General features: G+C 46.1%; 3 protein-coding genes across 3 annotated transcripts; 1 reads left to right on the top strand and 2 right to left on the bottom strand.

The window, feature by feature from the left end:
* Nucleotides 1-1537: 1537 nt before the first annotated feature.
* On the bottom strand, nt 1538-2555 carry LOC132199411 (biogenesis of lysosome-related organelles complex 1 subunit 1). The gene is made up of 4 exons (XM_059624087.1): nt 2398-2555; nt 2264-2336; nt 1942-2159; nt 1538-1826 (listed from the first exon to the last, which is right to left on the bottom strand). The coding sequence occupies exons 1-4, from the start codon at nt 2456-2458 to the stop codon at nt 1798-1800; spliced, it is 381 nt and encodes a 126-aa protein (XP_059480070.1). The 5' UTR covers nt 2459-2555; the 3' UTR covers nt 1538-1797.
* LOC132199409 (vacuolar protein sorting-associated protein 52 homolog) lies at nt 2252-5699 on the top strand. The gene is made up of 5 exons (XM_059624086.1): nt 2252-2741; nt 2799-3290; nt 3347-3870; nt 4470-4700; nt 4769-5699. The coding sequence occupies exons 1-5, from the start codon at nt 2739-2741 to the stop codon at nt 5571-5573; spliced, it is 2055 nt and encodes a 684-aa protein (XP_059480069.1). The 5' UTR covers nt 2252-2738; the 3' UTR covers nt 5574-5699.
* Nucleotides 5698-14333, bottom strand: LOC132199408 (integrator complex subunit 1). Its single transcript, XM_059624085.1, has 16 exons — nt 14012-14333; nt 13668-13954; nt 13118-13612; nt 12877-13067; nt 12408-12824; nt 11835-12345; nt 10995-11485; nt 10372-10594; nt 9842-10197; nt 8845-9451; nt 7865-8499; nt 7673-7802; nt 6891-7496; nt 6707-6831; nt 5931-6397; nt 5698-5875 (listed from the first exon to the last, which is right to left on the bottom strand). The coding sequence occupies exons 1-16, from the start codon at nt 14178-14180 to the stop codon at nt 5760-5762; spliced, it is 5826 nt and encodes a 1941-aa protein (XP_059480068.1). The 5' UTR covers nt 14181-14333; the 3' UTR covers nt 5698-5759.
* Nucleotides 14334-14359: the final 26 nt, after the last annotated feature.

The raw sequence follows: 14359 nt of genomic DNA, 5'->3' as shown, positions 1-14359 counted from the left end.
GAGATGCAATCGGCGTGTCCCCGCCACCGTTACTGGGTCAAATGCAAATTTCTTGGCACGCCGGCTAAATTTTCAAAATAAAATGCTCACCTGCCAATCAGCCGAGGTGACAAACTAATCACGGCACAAAACACACCTCAAATCGTGTAAACACTTTTAATGAACCTAGAGAGAAATTCCTCCGCTCTTTTTTTCTAGCTGCGCGAATGATGTGAAAATTTAACTTAAGTAGCGGTTGATTTGTTTTCTTCCGAAAGCGCTCGACTCGAAAAACCGCATCCGAGTTTTTCGAATTTCAAGGTCTTTCGTCTTTTGAATTCCCGTTGAAACGAGTAACGCGAATAAAATTCAGATAAAATGAATCAACTCTGAAGCGCCGAGATGAAAACGCTCGAGGCTGCGTTTCGCACTCTCGACCAGCGGCTCTGCCCCTACGCACAACTACACGTATCATTATTCACTTTAAAGCACCGGTCTCGGCATAAATCATGTCTATTTTAGAACAAGGATGTGAAATCAATCATCTCTCTGATTAATTATAATCATGAAAAAATTCGTGTTGAATGCTTTACCATTCTCACAATCAGCTGAAATTAAGAAAATGTATAGTTTGTTTTGCGTGAGTTTGTCGTAAAAAAAATTTGCTCTGCTGGCAGAAAAATTTTACACTAAAATATCCTCATCGTAAAATTTTAACATGATAGATTATCAAGAATAATAATGTTGATATAAATATAATTTTTCTTTTTTTCATAATGGTAACAATAATTGCTCAAAATTAATTATTTTAAAACCATAATTTGGCAGAGGTTTTGTTTGGAAATTGAAGATAAAAATCTTATTTTACTAGTAAATTTAAAAAAATCTATTTAGTAAAATCTTTTTTTGTTGCAATTTTGGTAAAAAAAACTTATTGGATTTTAAATAGAAATGAAATCAATGTAAAACCAATCTTACATTATTATTTATTTTATCAGCTTCTTTTTCCTTGAAAGTTTTAGATCAACTTCAAATAATTCAAATTAAATTCACTATTTTTTTTAAACATTATTTAAAATAAATAATACTTTCTTGCAGTATTTTTCCTCTATTTGAAACATCTCTATCATTATAGGAAAGCACATGCTCCGATTTCTGATGGAAAGTAAATAATTTTCCCTTTTTTTCTCAATAAATCAATTTCCTCTGGCGTACTTCTTCTGTTTATTTCTCGCAGAAACGACGAACGGACAATTTGATTCCGGGAATGCTCGACGCCGTCGGGCTTTTGGTTTTACCTGGCGATGGAGCGACGGCCAATGCAGAGGCTCCTCCCAGAGATCCCGGTGGCTAATTATGATTGATAACGAGCGCGTTCGCTTAATGCCGTGTGCGTGCATCGCCCTAATGACAGGCCACGGCGTTCGCATCTGAATCAGCTCGCGTCGTCATTATCGACTGCGCGAAATTGTCACGAGAGATGCAAACTTTAATGGCGATGCTCATTATCAGCTTCCTGATTCTGCACAAAAGGGTTGCGAAAAAATCAATCAATCACTTTTGCAGTCAAAATAATAGATTTTATTTTCATTATTTCGACACAAACATAATATCTTCTAAAATTATATAAAAAACTGCAACAAAATATGAACTAAAAATTAATTTTAAGCAAACACAGCCTCAATTTGCTTAGCAAATTGTTACCCCGCAATTTAACACATTCTTTATTTATTTAGTATATTTCTTATTGATTTAAGCTGGCAAATAAAAAGTTTAACAAAAATCAGTCCCATCGAGGAAGGCCACGGTTCACTCTTATCATTGTGATTCGCCCTCATCGAATAAACCTGCAAACATTAGGCCTGAGTGAATTGCCTGGCTCTGCGGCCAAGATGTGCGGGCCAATGTCATGCTGGTGCAGTTAAATTTCTTATGAATTTTTTTTTATTAATATTTATGTACCCTTGTAGGCATATTCGACCGAGCTCGAAACGAGTCGCATGTCCGTTTCGATGCTCTTGGCCCAGTTCTCGACGTCGCCGATCTCCTTCAGGGCACTGCTGAAGTTCTGCACCAGCAGGAACCACTGCTGCGTCTGCTTGGCGAAGGTGGTCGCGTTGTGGTGCAGGTGCTTGGCCTCCGTGTCCAGCCGCTTCTGGTTCAGATACGCCTGCGCCACCCTGCGCGATTACCAAAGATCATCTCTCAATGAATGAAGCAGATTTTCGAATGAAATGCAACACCAGCTCGAGGCTGGAGCGGCTGGAGTGGCCCATTATCTTACCCGACGTTGAGATGGTCCACAAGAGCCTGCGTGAGGTCATTGGCCGCCTTGACAGCTTCTTTCCGCTTCACTTCTGTTCGGAAAAATGAGAGTTTTGACAACTTTTTTCGAAGGATTTTCGTCGCCGAACTAACCTTGCTGTTCTTTCCGGACCTGCTGCCTACCCTGATGCTCTTTCATCACCGCCGACAGCATTTTTTCCGAGCAGAGAGGGATTTTCTTTTTTCCGTCTGTGTTGTTTTTGAAACGTCAAACAAGGGGGCGTGGTCAGAGTTGCTATTTACACGGAATTCATTCGTGTTCGTCTCATACTTTAAGTGCACCTGCCCCGTTTAGGTCGATCATCTGTGTTCAGCAGTCGGATGCCAGACGTAAACAAAACATAAAATTATTGGTAAAAGTGAAATTTTTAACCAATTTTAAGAACAAAAACCGAAACAATTCTAAACTCCTTGCGGAACTCTCCATATTGACAATGGCAAGTGCAAATTTTCCTTGTTTTTAGTGAAATTGATAATATTTTGATCTTTTTCAGGAGGTGCCGGCCGAAAAAAACGACGATGACCGTGGCCAGCAGTTGGAGCACAACCTGGACGACGAGGTTCTGCAGGAAATCCTCGGCTCAGGGCTGGACCTGCGGAGGTATTGCAAGCAGGTTGAGGGCGAGTTGCTGCAGGCCGAGAACAACTCAATCCAGGACTACATCAAGGAGAGCCAGAACATCGCCAGTCTGCACAACCAGATCTCGACCTGCGACGGCATCCTCGAGAGGATGGAGTCCATCCTGCAGGGCTTCCAGACGCACCTCAGCAGCATCAACTCGGAGATGATGGAGCTGCAGAAGCGATCGACGCAGATGAGTCAGCAGCTGGGCAACCGCCAGGCCGTCAGGGCCACCCTTAGCCAGTTTGTTGACGACATCACCGTCTCCGAGGATCTCATCAACAGCATCGTCGACGCTCCGGTCACCCACGAGGACTTCTCCACGGCCCTCAAGGAGCTCGGACACAAAATGAGCTTCGTCAAAGTACAAAAATAGGATTAATTTTGAAAGTTTTCTTGTATTAATGAATGAAATTTTAGGAGCAGAGTTATCGAGACTCAAGGTCAGTGCTGGACGTGAAGGAGCCGCTGGAGCACCTGCGGGTCAAGGCGGTGACCAAAGTGCGGGTGTTCCTGCTGGAGCAGGTGTTCAAGCTGCGCAAGTCGATGGCCAACTTCCAGGTGCCGCAGGACAACCTGCTGAGCAAGTACAAAATCTTCTACGAGTTCCTGTTGGCCAACGAGCGCAGCGCCGCGCAGGAGGTGTGCGTCGAGTACGTCGAGACCATGGGCAAGGTTTACTACTCGTACTTCAAGGCCTACATCTCGCGCCTCATGAAGCTGCAGTTCGACGAAAACCCCACCAAGGAGGACCTGATGGGCGTGGCCGAGAACGCTGCCGGCAGGGGCCTCTTCCACACCAGGTCCAACCTGAAGAACCGCGGCGCCGTTTTCAGTCTTGGCACCAGGGGGGAGGTCCTGGCCGCGGGGCTCAAGGCGCCCATCATTGTGCCGCACGCGGCCACCAAAGCTGAGTTCAAGTTCCCCTACGAGACCATCTTCAGGTGTGTTTTTTTTTCTTAAAAAATAAAAATTGATTTATATTGCATATTCTCCTTCAATCATCTTTTGAAAAGTGCTTCATCTTTACATAAATCAAAAAATGAATTAAATGAATAATTAATTAAAAATCAAATTTGAAGAAAAAAAATTTTTAAAACAAATCCCTGGCCGCTGTAAATTGCTTTTCAAACTCTGCACCAGAAACAAGCTTATTGACTAACAAACTTACTAGCGCCAGAAACTAATTCACAGAAACATTCCTACTGGCTTTTGAAGTACCTACTCTCAGAGTACGAGCTCCTTATCTAGAAAATGAAAAACATAAGTTCACGAAAAGAAAATGATTTTTTATTTGAAGCAGCAGAATTTATAGATGAGAAAAACGCAACGGTACAAATTTTTCCCGCTCAAAAGTGCTAAATTTATAAAGCCAAGCTAAAATTTGTCCCACCACTATCCTCCAGGGACAAAAGTTCCCCTGAGGGGGTAATCTCAAGTGAATGTCCCCCAATTATTATTTAATTAACTAAGAATGAAAGCAATTCATATTTTATTGATTTTTTTTTCATTTCTGAAATTTTTATTTTTTTACTGTCTTCAGGAGTCTCCAGTTCGCCCTGCTTGAGAACGGCTGTCGAGAGTTTATCTTTATCAAAGAGTTCTTCATCGTCCAGGGCAACTCGGCTCTTGAAATGTTCAACCAGGTGCTCGGAATGACCCTTGGTATGCTGCAGAAGAACCTCGAGAATTATGTGGCTGATTCGTATGACGCCATTGGACTCATGTTGTGCGCCAACATTTGCCTCAAATACAAACAGATCTGCGAAGAAAGGTGTGAAATTTTTATTTTAAAAATCAATTCAAATTTTGTTTTGTAAATTAACTTTTGATGGCTTGCAGGTCAATAGCCGCTTTGGACCAGCACTGGTCAGTGATGCAGGCGGCCATCTGGCCCAGATTCGAGTACGTCCTGAAGCTGCACATCCAGAGCGTGAAGCAAATCGACACCGCCAAGTTCAATCGAGAGTTGCGGCCGCACTACATCACCAGAAGATTTGCCGAGTTCAGCGCGGCCATCGAGTTCATGAACGACGCGCAACCCAACGAGGCGGTCACTCGCCTTGTGTCGCAGCTCTCGGAGGAGGTCGAGTGTCTCCTGCTGAGGATCGCGGCCGCCTTTCCACAGAGGAAGGAGCAGCTCGTCTTCCTCATCAATAATCTTGACCTCATCCTCAGCGTTCACGCCGAACATGCGAGAGAGGCGGCGGGAAAAGACGCTGCGGCTCGAGAGGAGCCCAGAAGAGAAATCATCGGATTTCAGGAGCATTTGAGTCAAAGAAGTGCCGAATATGTTGAGGAAGTGTTGCGGCCGCACTTTGGCGCTTGCATGCAGTTTGTGAAGGAGGGAGAGGCGTTGACTGCAAAGGGCCAGGGTGACAACCTGAGGCAGCAGGAGACCAAGTGCATGGACATGGCGCACAAGTTCTCCGTTTGCTGGCGCGGCGCCCTCGAGAAACTCAGTCAGGAGGTTTTGTCCTCTTTTCCCAGTCTACTGACAGGGTCGCACCTCCTGCAACTCACCCTGTCCACCCTCGTGACCTACCACCAACGGCTGTACGCCCTGCTGCCCCCAGCCGCGCAGGCCACCCTGGCAAACAAGCACCAGCTCATGGTCGAAATCAAGAAATACAAAACCACCTTCTAAGTCTCTCATACTTTAGAATTTCTCAGTTCATAAAAATGTTTCAATTGTGATCAACTAAATTCCATTTACAGATATTTTATATTTGTTATAGATAATAAATTGTATAAAAACATAAATGAAATACTTATTAATTGCACAAAGAAATTTTAAACAAATTGATGTTTATTGAAAGTGAATAAAAAAAAACTAACATCCATTTTGCAACTGAAGAAGTGAAACAGCCCTTAAGATGACAGAGGTTGTGTTGACGCCTTGTTCGATTCCGAGCTTTCCCAACTTTTTCAAAATAGTCAATGCATGTTCTGCAATTATTCATGAAAAAAATCAGCTTAACTCTAAGAATAAGTTTGAACGTACCTTGGGCGCAAACCACAACTTCTGGAATCCTTTCAATGGCCGAGGCTTGGATGTCCGGGTTGCTGCTGTCCAGGCAGTGAACGAAGGTGGTGACGGAGGCGCTCGCCGCCCCAGGGTTGTAGCGCAAGTAGCGCAGCAGCAGGGTGTGGGCCAGACTACGCGTGTTGTTGGAGGGGTGCAGCAGAAGTCCCGCCAAGAGGTCGACGCAGCCCTCGAGGATGGCCTGGCGCCGCAGGGAGGTGTGGTCGAGGTCCTGCAGCGCCTGCTGCTGCACGTCCTCCGACTGCTGCTTGCCGAGGCGGCCCACGATTTGGCCCACCATGGCCGTCGGCTGCTGATTCTCGACGGCGCCCACTGCGGCGGCGGCCACTAGAACTTCGGGATCGTCGCCGTCTCGGGCCGGAAGGGACAGACCGGCCAAAAGGGGCTGCAGACCGGACACGCCCGGATAGGCTGCGTGGAGGTCACTGGAAAAAAGGACAGTTTTTCTCATTAAAGACTGAAAGTTTGAATTTCAGCGGCAACCAATTTAAGGATTACTTTTATTCGCTTTTAATTTCATTTGATTTGAATTATAGATTTAAATGTTCACAACAGACTGACGATTTAAAAATATGCGGCCTAAGTCAACAAACCGGCTAAATTTTGCGCGCCAGCTTCGACTGCCCTGGCCCGAGATTAATTTTTCCAAGAGCTTTTCGGCCAATGCGCTTTCGCGGCCTTTAAGTCTTTGGGCCGCGGCCGATTATCCAGTCTGGGCCTCACAATGAACTTACTGCAAAAGTTGACAGTGACGCTGGAGATATTTGAGTGCTCTCTGGGCATCGTAAGATACAAAACTCTGCAATAGCGCCACAGTCCTATTCAGAGCAATCTGCACGTCCCTCAGCTGGTTGTGGAGCTAAAAATCAGAATGTTGAATTTTTATTGCAATCTTATGAAAGACACGACTCGAATTACATGGAACATGGCAAAAAAGGAGTCGAGTATCAACTCCAAAGACTGGGCGTATTCCATCTGGAAAATGTGTGGCTGCAGGATTTCGAGCAGACCAAGAACCTGCATGAAGAAAATCAGGTGGTTTCTGTTCCGGAAAACAGACGACTCAAAGTGGACGCGCCCCCTCAGGGAGGTCCCGAGCATGGGCAACTGGCGCAGCACCAGCAGAGGATGCGTGGCCGTCATTTTGCGGGCGGCCAATTCGTAGTCGTGACTGCGGCGACTCCAGTCCTTGGCGGACCCTGAGGAGGACGCCAGGGCCGAGAGCAGCGAGTGGGAGGGGATGTCGAGGGCGCAGGGGCCGTTGATGGTGCCTTCGGCCAAGACGTCCTTCTCAGAGTCGCTCAAGTGCGTGATGAGGACGGGCACAGCCAGGTAGAGTTGGAGGAGCAGTTGGCGGCCGACGGTCGAAGTTTCAGGAGACTGCAGGGTGGCGGCCAGGTGGCGCACCAACTTCGGCAGGTAGGCCAGCGGCAGACACTGAAGGATCAGCGACACTCTGCTGTCTGACAAGTCTTGCCCACTGCTCAAGGCCTCATCCAGTACGTAATCCAATAGAACACAAGTCTGAAATTGATAAAAATTGAAAAAAGGTTAGAAATAATTACTAAATTAATAACAAATTTAATCATAAAATAACAGAGATGTATGAAATTTTAATAGAATTAATAGGAAATATTAATAAAACTTTATTCAAAATAGCGTGACTTTTGATTTTAATTTATAATATAAACATGACAAACCTGTTTCTGATTCAAGCATAAAATGTCATCTCGACTTTGATGCTTTGACGGCCTCTTTTCCCTTCCCTGCCACAATTTTGGATTACCAATGAGCGCCCATAAAAAGTCCAGAACAGCACTTGAGTCGTAACTGAAATAAAATAAAAAAAATTATGTAATTTTCATATACAAATCTTTCGTTTTGAATCACACCTCGGGTTTCTTTCTTGCAGCAACTGGGTCATGCAGTTGTGCAGGGTTTTCCAGGTGGAGCTGTGCGTCAACAGGGTGAGCAGGTAGGGCCTGCAGGTGGTGTGACCTCGGCCGAAGAGCAGCTGCATCTGCTGCTCGATGGGCACCGTCTCGATGGTGGCCAGGCTGTCCAGCAATCGGCCAGTGCTGTCCCCTGGCTCTTGGTGCAGCAACTTGTGCGTGGCCACCTCGGCCACACTCGGCTGCTTCTCCTTTGGGCCTTCCACCTTTGGTTTTGGGGCGGCCAGCATGTGGGTGAGGGGCGTGGCCTGTTTGGTGGCCTTGAGCAGCTCTGCCAGCTGCAGAAGGGCCTCTTTGAGGGCCGGATTTGGCCGCATGGTGACTGCCAGACGCAGGAGCGGCCACAGGAGAAGTGGTCTGCTGAGGGCGTAGTGGGCGAAAGAGGGGCGGTTCCTGATTTCTCTCACTACATGGCGGATGACGGTCAGAAGCAGCGGCGACTCACCTTGGCTCACCTCCTTGCAGACCGTCTTGTGGATCTGGTTGAAGGCGGCCCTGGCTTCGGAACCATCCTCGGAAAACAACGAAGGAACCATAGAATCTACTGCTTTCAAAACAGGCTTCTTCTCTTCCACCTTTGAAAAAGAATACAAATAGAAATAAATTTGCTTTATTTAATACATTATAAAATCATAAAGTTGACGAATGATATTCAATTATTCTTAAATTTAATTCACAATTTTGACATTTCAGCTTTATATATTTATATTCAAACTTTTTGTCTCGCTAAGAATTTGTTTTTCAATGTAAAGGTTTAGCACGGGGGCTATAATTGAGATTGGAACAACAAGAAAGGTAAGTGAGCTTAACCTTCGAGATATATTGCTAATTCAATAACAATAATTTATAAAATATATGTAATTAATTATAATTAGCAGGGAAAATTTTAAATTGTAACTAAATCTTATTTGATTCTTTACCTCCGGCAAAGGTGGTCTCAGTTCTTCCTCGACCTCCTCCATTGCAACCTCGTCTGGCTGTTGAGGGGTTGAGTCGAGGAACTGAAGGAACTTGTGTCCATTCTGTGCGCCTAGGAAGTGCTGCACCCGCACCAGTTGGACCATGTAGGTCCTGTCCTGCAGAGCGTCAGCCACAGCCTGGGGTTCGGTCTGCACGGCTCTGTCCAGGGTGGCGAGCAGTTTGCCCATGTTCTCCGAAGGTATGCCAAAATTCTGTGCAAACAGAAGCAGTTGAGGTGGTTCGAGGTCTGTCAGGGCGGCATCCACCAATCCTGGCGCCTCGGACTGGATCATCTTCAGCTTGAGCCAGTCCGGAATCAAAAGAGCTTCTTCGGAGGTGTCCACGAGGAAGGCTCGAGGGCCTGTCGGACCCAGCCAGATGTCCATCAGCTGGAAGAAGAGGTGCGGCTGTCTGCCCTGGCCGTAGGTCAGCAACATGACCGAGGCGTGGACCACCAGTATTTGGAGGGTGCACTCCTCGCCGCTGGGCCACTGCACTAAAATGTGGTCTTGGCTGTCCGACCAGACGTACGCCTCTCGACGAGGTTCTCGCGCCTTTTGCAGATAACTGGAACAAAATCATTTAAAAAGAATGCATTTTAAATCTCTGATCTCTAATAACTGTGTGTTCGTGTTCCATTTGAATTCCATCAATAGCAATGAAAAATGCAGTCATTAAAATTTAAAAAAAATGTTATAATACTAGAAAAATATCAAAAGGAGCATTAATTGCGAGGATTAAATTGCTTTGCGTTCTCGCTTTTGATAAAATCTCATTGCAGTAGATGGAAAATATTCACTGAGATTTCATTAAAATTCTAAATCACACACCTCTGGGTATTTTTTTAATATTTTAGTACAAAGGTATTTTTTTTTTTAATTTCGTTTGGTTGCTATTGATTTCAAATTTTTGAGTGAAACAAAAAATAATAATAATTCAGCTTATTTTAAAATATACCTGGTGAAGATGTGCATGAGATGGGCTAAAGAACTCTGAGCTTCTTCACACTCGAGCTGCCCTCGAGACGGAAGGAGCAGATGGGTGATGTTGTTTCGCTCAACAACCAGTTGGGCCATGTCGAGAGCAAGGTCAGCCAGACTGTGAAGGGCAGCGTCCTTGGTCGAATGGTCAGCCAGGAATCGCAGGTACGTCCTGAGCGTGGGAATGTTGTTTTCGGTCAGGCAGGCCTGTCGAAGGGCCAAAATCGCTTGCGGCCGCACTGCTGCAAAGTGGGGGAGGGCAGGGAGACGCTCGAGGAGCCAATTGCTCACCACTCCATCCTCTTCCTCCTCTTCCAACAGAAGTCTCAGGCCCTGAAGACGGTAATAATTAACTTCAATTAACTCCCACTTTTCAAAAGATTAAAAAAAAATGATTTTTTCTTTATCTCTTTGTATGAAAAAAAAAAAAATTTTTATATAGATTTAATTTTTTAAATACATTTTAAATTAAAAATATGAAATTGAATAAAAAAAAATAGAACAAACCTTGATGGCTTGGTGTCTGCTGCACGCCTGAGGAGAGCCAAGTCGCCGCAGGAAGTATTCAAGAACCTCACAGCATTGTGAAGCAGCATCAAGGCCGTCTTTGTCCACCAACAGCCCTCTCAGGTGACCAACAAGCTGCTGCTGCTTCTGCTGTCTCGACTGTTCGGCAAGAGGTGCTGTGTCGCTCAACAGGAACTCACACAAGCACTGCACTGGCAGGTGGCTGCAAGTTGTTGCAATTAAATTTATTATTATTAATTATTTATTCTTCTCGGTTAATTAAATTTCCATTATTAATGTTTACAAATTCTTTCCCGAAATTTGGATATATTGCCAAGCTTCAAGCTTTCGTTTCATTTGAGCGAAAGTTAAAAGAAAATTTCCCAATTTCAAAAAGGACCTTCCCGTGGGAATTTTGAAATCATTTTGACATATTTAAAATCTGCTCAAAAAGATGAAATTAGCTCAGTTTTATTCGTAATCCTACGACAATTCGGGGTGAATCTAGTTCTGGTACGAATAATTTTTGTTCAAAGTATTCATGTTATTTTGCTCTGTTCTGATCATCATTATAAATAGTACACCAGACCAGTCATACCAGATTTTTTTTTATGGAAACATACCTTAGAGCTCCCTCAGAGCTTTCGACGAGGTCAGCGAGCCAGGGCATGGCTTGAGAAGTGCCCTGCCTTTGTATGACGTCGAGCAAGAAGTCAGGGTTCCTGCTGCGGCACAGTCTGTGTCCCAGGTGCAGCTGGTTGTTGAGGGCCTGCAGAGAGGCAAGAACGGCAGCCGGGGGGCGTCGCGCGGGTCCGATGGGGTCAAACGAGGTCAGCTGGGGCAGCAGCAGAGACGTGTGCTCGGTGATGGTGGCCTTGGTGGAGGCGGCGGCCAGGTGAGTCTCAAACTCGAGGATCTGCGTGCGCTCGTGGGCGGCGGTTTGCGCCTCCTTGGCCGCGTCCTCCTCCAGCAGGGCCATCGTGGGCGGGGGGAAACGGAAATGGTTGGTGATGCACATTTCCATGAAGGCGCGCAGGGTGGCGTACTTTTCCCACGCCGTCGCCCCCACGGTTGCAGGGTTGAACGCGGCGATCACCACCAACAGACACCAAACCTATAAAAAAAAACAAAAAAAAAAATTAAAAAAAAAATAATAATAAGCAGCGACCCAGAGAAAATGTTTTCTAAAAAAAAAACTATTTTATAAGATCATGGTAAATTTTGAGACTAGCTACTAATTGATTTTGATAAATTGTTTAAAAAAAATTAGCATTATTTTGTTCTAAATATTCCCTCAAGAAGCTTTCAACACTTCAAAAATTCATTTATTGGTATTTCTTCCAGAAAATGAAATCTACAAACTATTGCATACGTATTGGATAATTTCATGATAAATTTAACTCCCGCTGGCACAATTTTGGAATTGATTCAATTTCTTTTTCAAGAAAAATTTCAAAACTGACCTTCCAGTACAAATTTGATATGGCAAGTCTCGGAGGGCAGTAGCCAACAGGCAGGGTTATGTTGTCAGGGTGTCTGTAGGAGCAGAGGTCGAAAATGACATCCAGCAGGTCTGTCTTGTCCATAAGCAAGGGGTTGAGTTGCTCACTGGCGATTGAGGCGGCTCTCTTGATGATTCTCTCCTCGATGTCCAGCAGGTCTGCGCAGGAAATTGGGTGCTCCTTGGACAGGCCGATGATGTTGAGTCTGAGCAGGGTGTTCTGGAAGACAGGCACCTCCGAGGCCAGGCGGTACATGGTGCCGCGGTCGTTCTCGGGGGGCCAGTTGTCCTTGCCGTGGTACTGGTCGCCCTGCTCCAAGAAGAGCACCTTGTGCAGAATGTGGACAAACTCCTGGGCCGAAGGGTGGTACATCTTGATGACTGTTTCGTGGAGCCACCAGACCGAGTCTCGCTGAATCTTGGCCGCCATGTTCTGGTAGTTGATCATGGTCTGCACCTCCTTCCGTTCACCCCTGAAAAGTTTTATTTGCTTAAACCTTCAAAATCTTGATTTTTTTTATTGTAAATCTCCTACCTAGCTATCAAGGAGGCGGCTTCTCGAACTGCGGGTGAAATGCCGAGCAAAACGCAGAGGCAGACGAGGTCAGCAATGGCGGCCAGCATTCGTTCCTTGAAGCCAAAGTCCCTGAAAGTCTGCTCTTTGGAGCGGTCGCGCATCAGGGTGCGACAGAAGGTGACCAGAGGCATTTCAGCCCTGAGCATGCGCACCAACTCTCTCAGGAAAAGCCTCAGAGGCTTCAAGTAGTCCTCTCGGTTCATGAGCAACTCGTGAAAAACCTCGGCCAACATCACGGCCGCCTGCTCAGGGTATGTTTGAAAGACGACCGCAATGACGGACATGTTGTTGGTGTTCCTCGAGTTTGACAACTCATTGTAGATGGTCAGCTTCAGCACCAGACCCAAATTGTCTCCGTTCGCTGCAATCAATTCTCTGCAAAATTTTTAAAAATTATTTTGTGAAAATTAAGACATTTGCTTTTTACCTAATTCCGGACAAATAAAGGTTGAGGATGGCTTTTGATTTTGGTCTCATTTTGACCAAGTGGCCAACAACCTCCGTATCTTTAGAGCTGCTGCAATTTGCGCAGACGGACAAAAGCAGCTCCTGGCTCGCTTTCAGAAGTTTTGGATTCTGGAGCCACAAATCCAGTTTGGAAGCAGCCGATAGCCTCACCTATGCCAAGATTAAAATCAATGTAAATTATTCGTGGAAAAAGAACTCACTTCCAGAAGTCCGCTGGCAGTGGCCATGAGCTTCAGCAGGTTTCTGCCCACGGAGTCCTGCGGTTGGCGTCGTCCGAGGTGTTCCTGGACGGTGGCCATCACGATCCCCTCCAAGACCTCCTCCTTGTACCTCTTGAGCACAGGTCCAGTGTCCATGCCCTCCATGGCCGCCTCCTTCCTTGCCGACGCTGCCTCGTCGTCACTCCCGGGCGACTCGCTGCGTCCGAAGCCAATCTCAGAAGGAATGACCAACTTCTGCAGCTGCTTGGTGCCAAAGGAGGCCACAATGTTGTCCACCAAAGGCTTGGCCTCGTCTAGGTCAACCCACAAGTGCTCACCGGCCGCGTCTTCTACATACGCCCTGGCCAAAGCTTCGGGCCAGATAGAAAGGTCTTGCAAACCCTTCATCAACAAGGTTGCCGCCAGTGTGACCGCCTGGCTCTTGATCTTTGACCTTAGGAAGCTGCAAAGAGCGCCTGATTCTGCAGTCAAAAGCTGAAAATGTTTACCTTGTTAATTCTGTGGATCATTTTAAATAAAAAATTAGTACCTGGGGCCACTGTTTGCCAACGAGCAAGAGGGACAGGGTGAGAATTTTGTCCGCCTTGCCCTTCCTGAGGAGCCAAAGGCCACCGCAGAGGAGACTCCTGGCTTTGGCGACGTCGTCAGCCTCCATGGCCTGGCTGATCGTCGCCACCAAGTCGGCAGGGTCGCACTCAAGGGCGTTCGCGTCCCACGACGTCTCCTCACCTTTCATCGGGCTGTCCAGTTTGGCCTTCTTGGCCGGAGGAATTGGAACGGTCGGCCCCAGTGCCTCTCTCTTTCTCTCCGAGGAACCTTAATTTTGAGGAAATATTTTTAATTTTAATTCATTTCAAATAAAAATTAACTTACCCGGAGCCGAGGGTGCGGCGCCGATTTTCGGGGCCATGGTGGGTCTTTTGGGCTCCGTCAAATCGGGTCGAGAACCGCCTGCTTTGGACCCGAGCGGTATGAAGTTTGCCGGGTGCTGGGGGGCTTTGCTCTTGCCCCCGCGGCCCGTTCCTCCTTTACCCCTCTCCATTATTAAACCCTTTTACTCATTCACCCTTCAAAAAATAATTTTTGTCGATCTCTACGTGCAAATCTTAGCAAAAAAAGTGAGATTTGCACAAAAACGTGGTTTGTTTACGATCGTGAAGTTGGCCACTTATTTCAGCCACTCGCCTGAACTTGGCCACTTTTCCGAGCCACTCGTATTCC

This window comes from Neocloeon triangulifer, unplaced genomic scaffold, assembly GCF_031216515.1.
Source record: "Neocloeon triangulifer isolate White Clay Creek 2 clone unplaced genomic scaffold, ASM3121651v1 ptg000014l, whole genome shotgun sequence".
NCBI lineage: Eukaryota > Metazoa > Arthropoda > Insecta > Ephemeroptera > Baetidae > Neocloeon > Neocloeon triangulifer.
The sequence above is the reverse complement of the archived record's forward strand: the minus strand, read 5'-3'. Positions and strand labels throughout refer to the sequence as shown.

Bases quoted from the DNA above. Each gene is read 5' to 3' on its own strand.
- LOC132199409 (XM_059624086.1), top strand. The intron at 3,291-3,346 runs GTACAAAAATAG...ATGAAATTTTAG, and splicing joins ACAAAATGAGCTTCGTCAAA to GAGCAGAGTTATCGAGACTC. The intron at 3,871-4,469 runs GTGTGTTTTTTT...TACTGTCTTCAG, and splicing joins CCCTACGAGACCATCTTCAG to GAGTCTCCAGTTCGCCCTGC.
- LOC132199408 (XM_059624085.1), bottom strand. From the start codon at position 14,180: ATGGAGAGGGGTAAAGGAGGAACGGGCCGCGGGGGCAAGAGCAAAGCC. The intron at 13,955-14,011 runs GTAAGTTAATTT...CTCAAAATTAAG, and splicing joins CGCCGCACCCTCGGCTCCGG to GTTCCTCGGAGAGAAAGAGA. The intron at 13,613-13,667 runs GTACTAATTTTT...AAACATTTTCAG, and splicing joins TTGGCAAACAGTGGCCCCAG to CTTTTGACTGCAGAATCAGG.
- LOC132199411 (XM_059624087.1), bottom strand. From the start codon at position 2,458: ATGCTGTCGGCGGTGATGAAAGAGCATCAGGGTAGGCAGCAGGTCCGG. The intron at 2,160-2,263 runs GTAAGATAATGG...GTAATCGCGCAG, and splicing joins GTGGACCATCTCAACGTCGG to GGTGGCGCAGGCGTATCTGA. The intron at 1,827-1,941 runs GTACATAAATAT...TAATGTTTGCAG, and splicing joins GGTCGAATATGCCTACAAGG to GTTTATTCGATGAGGGCGAA.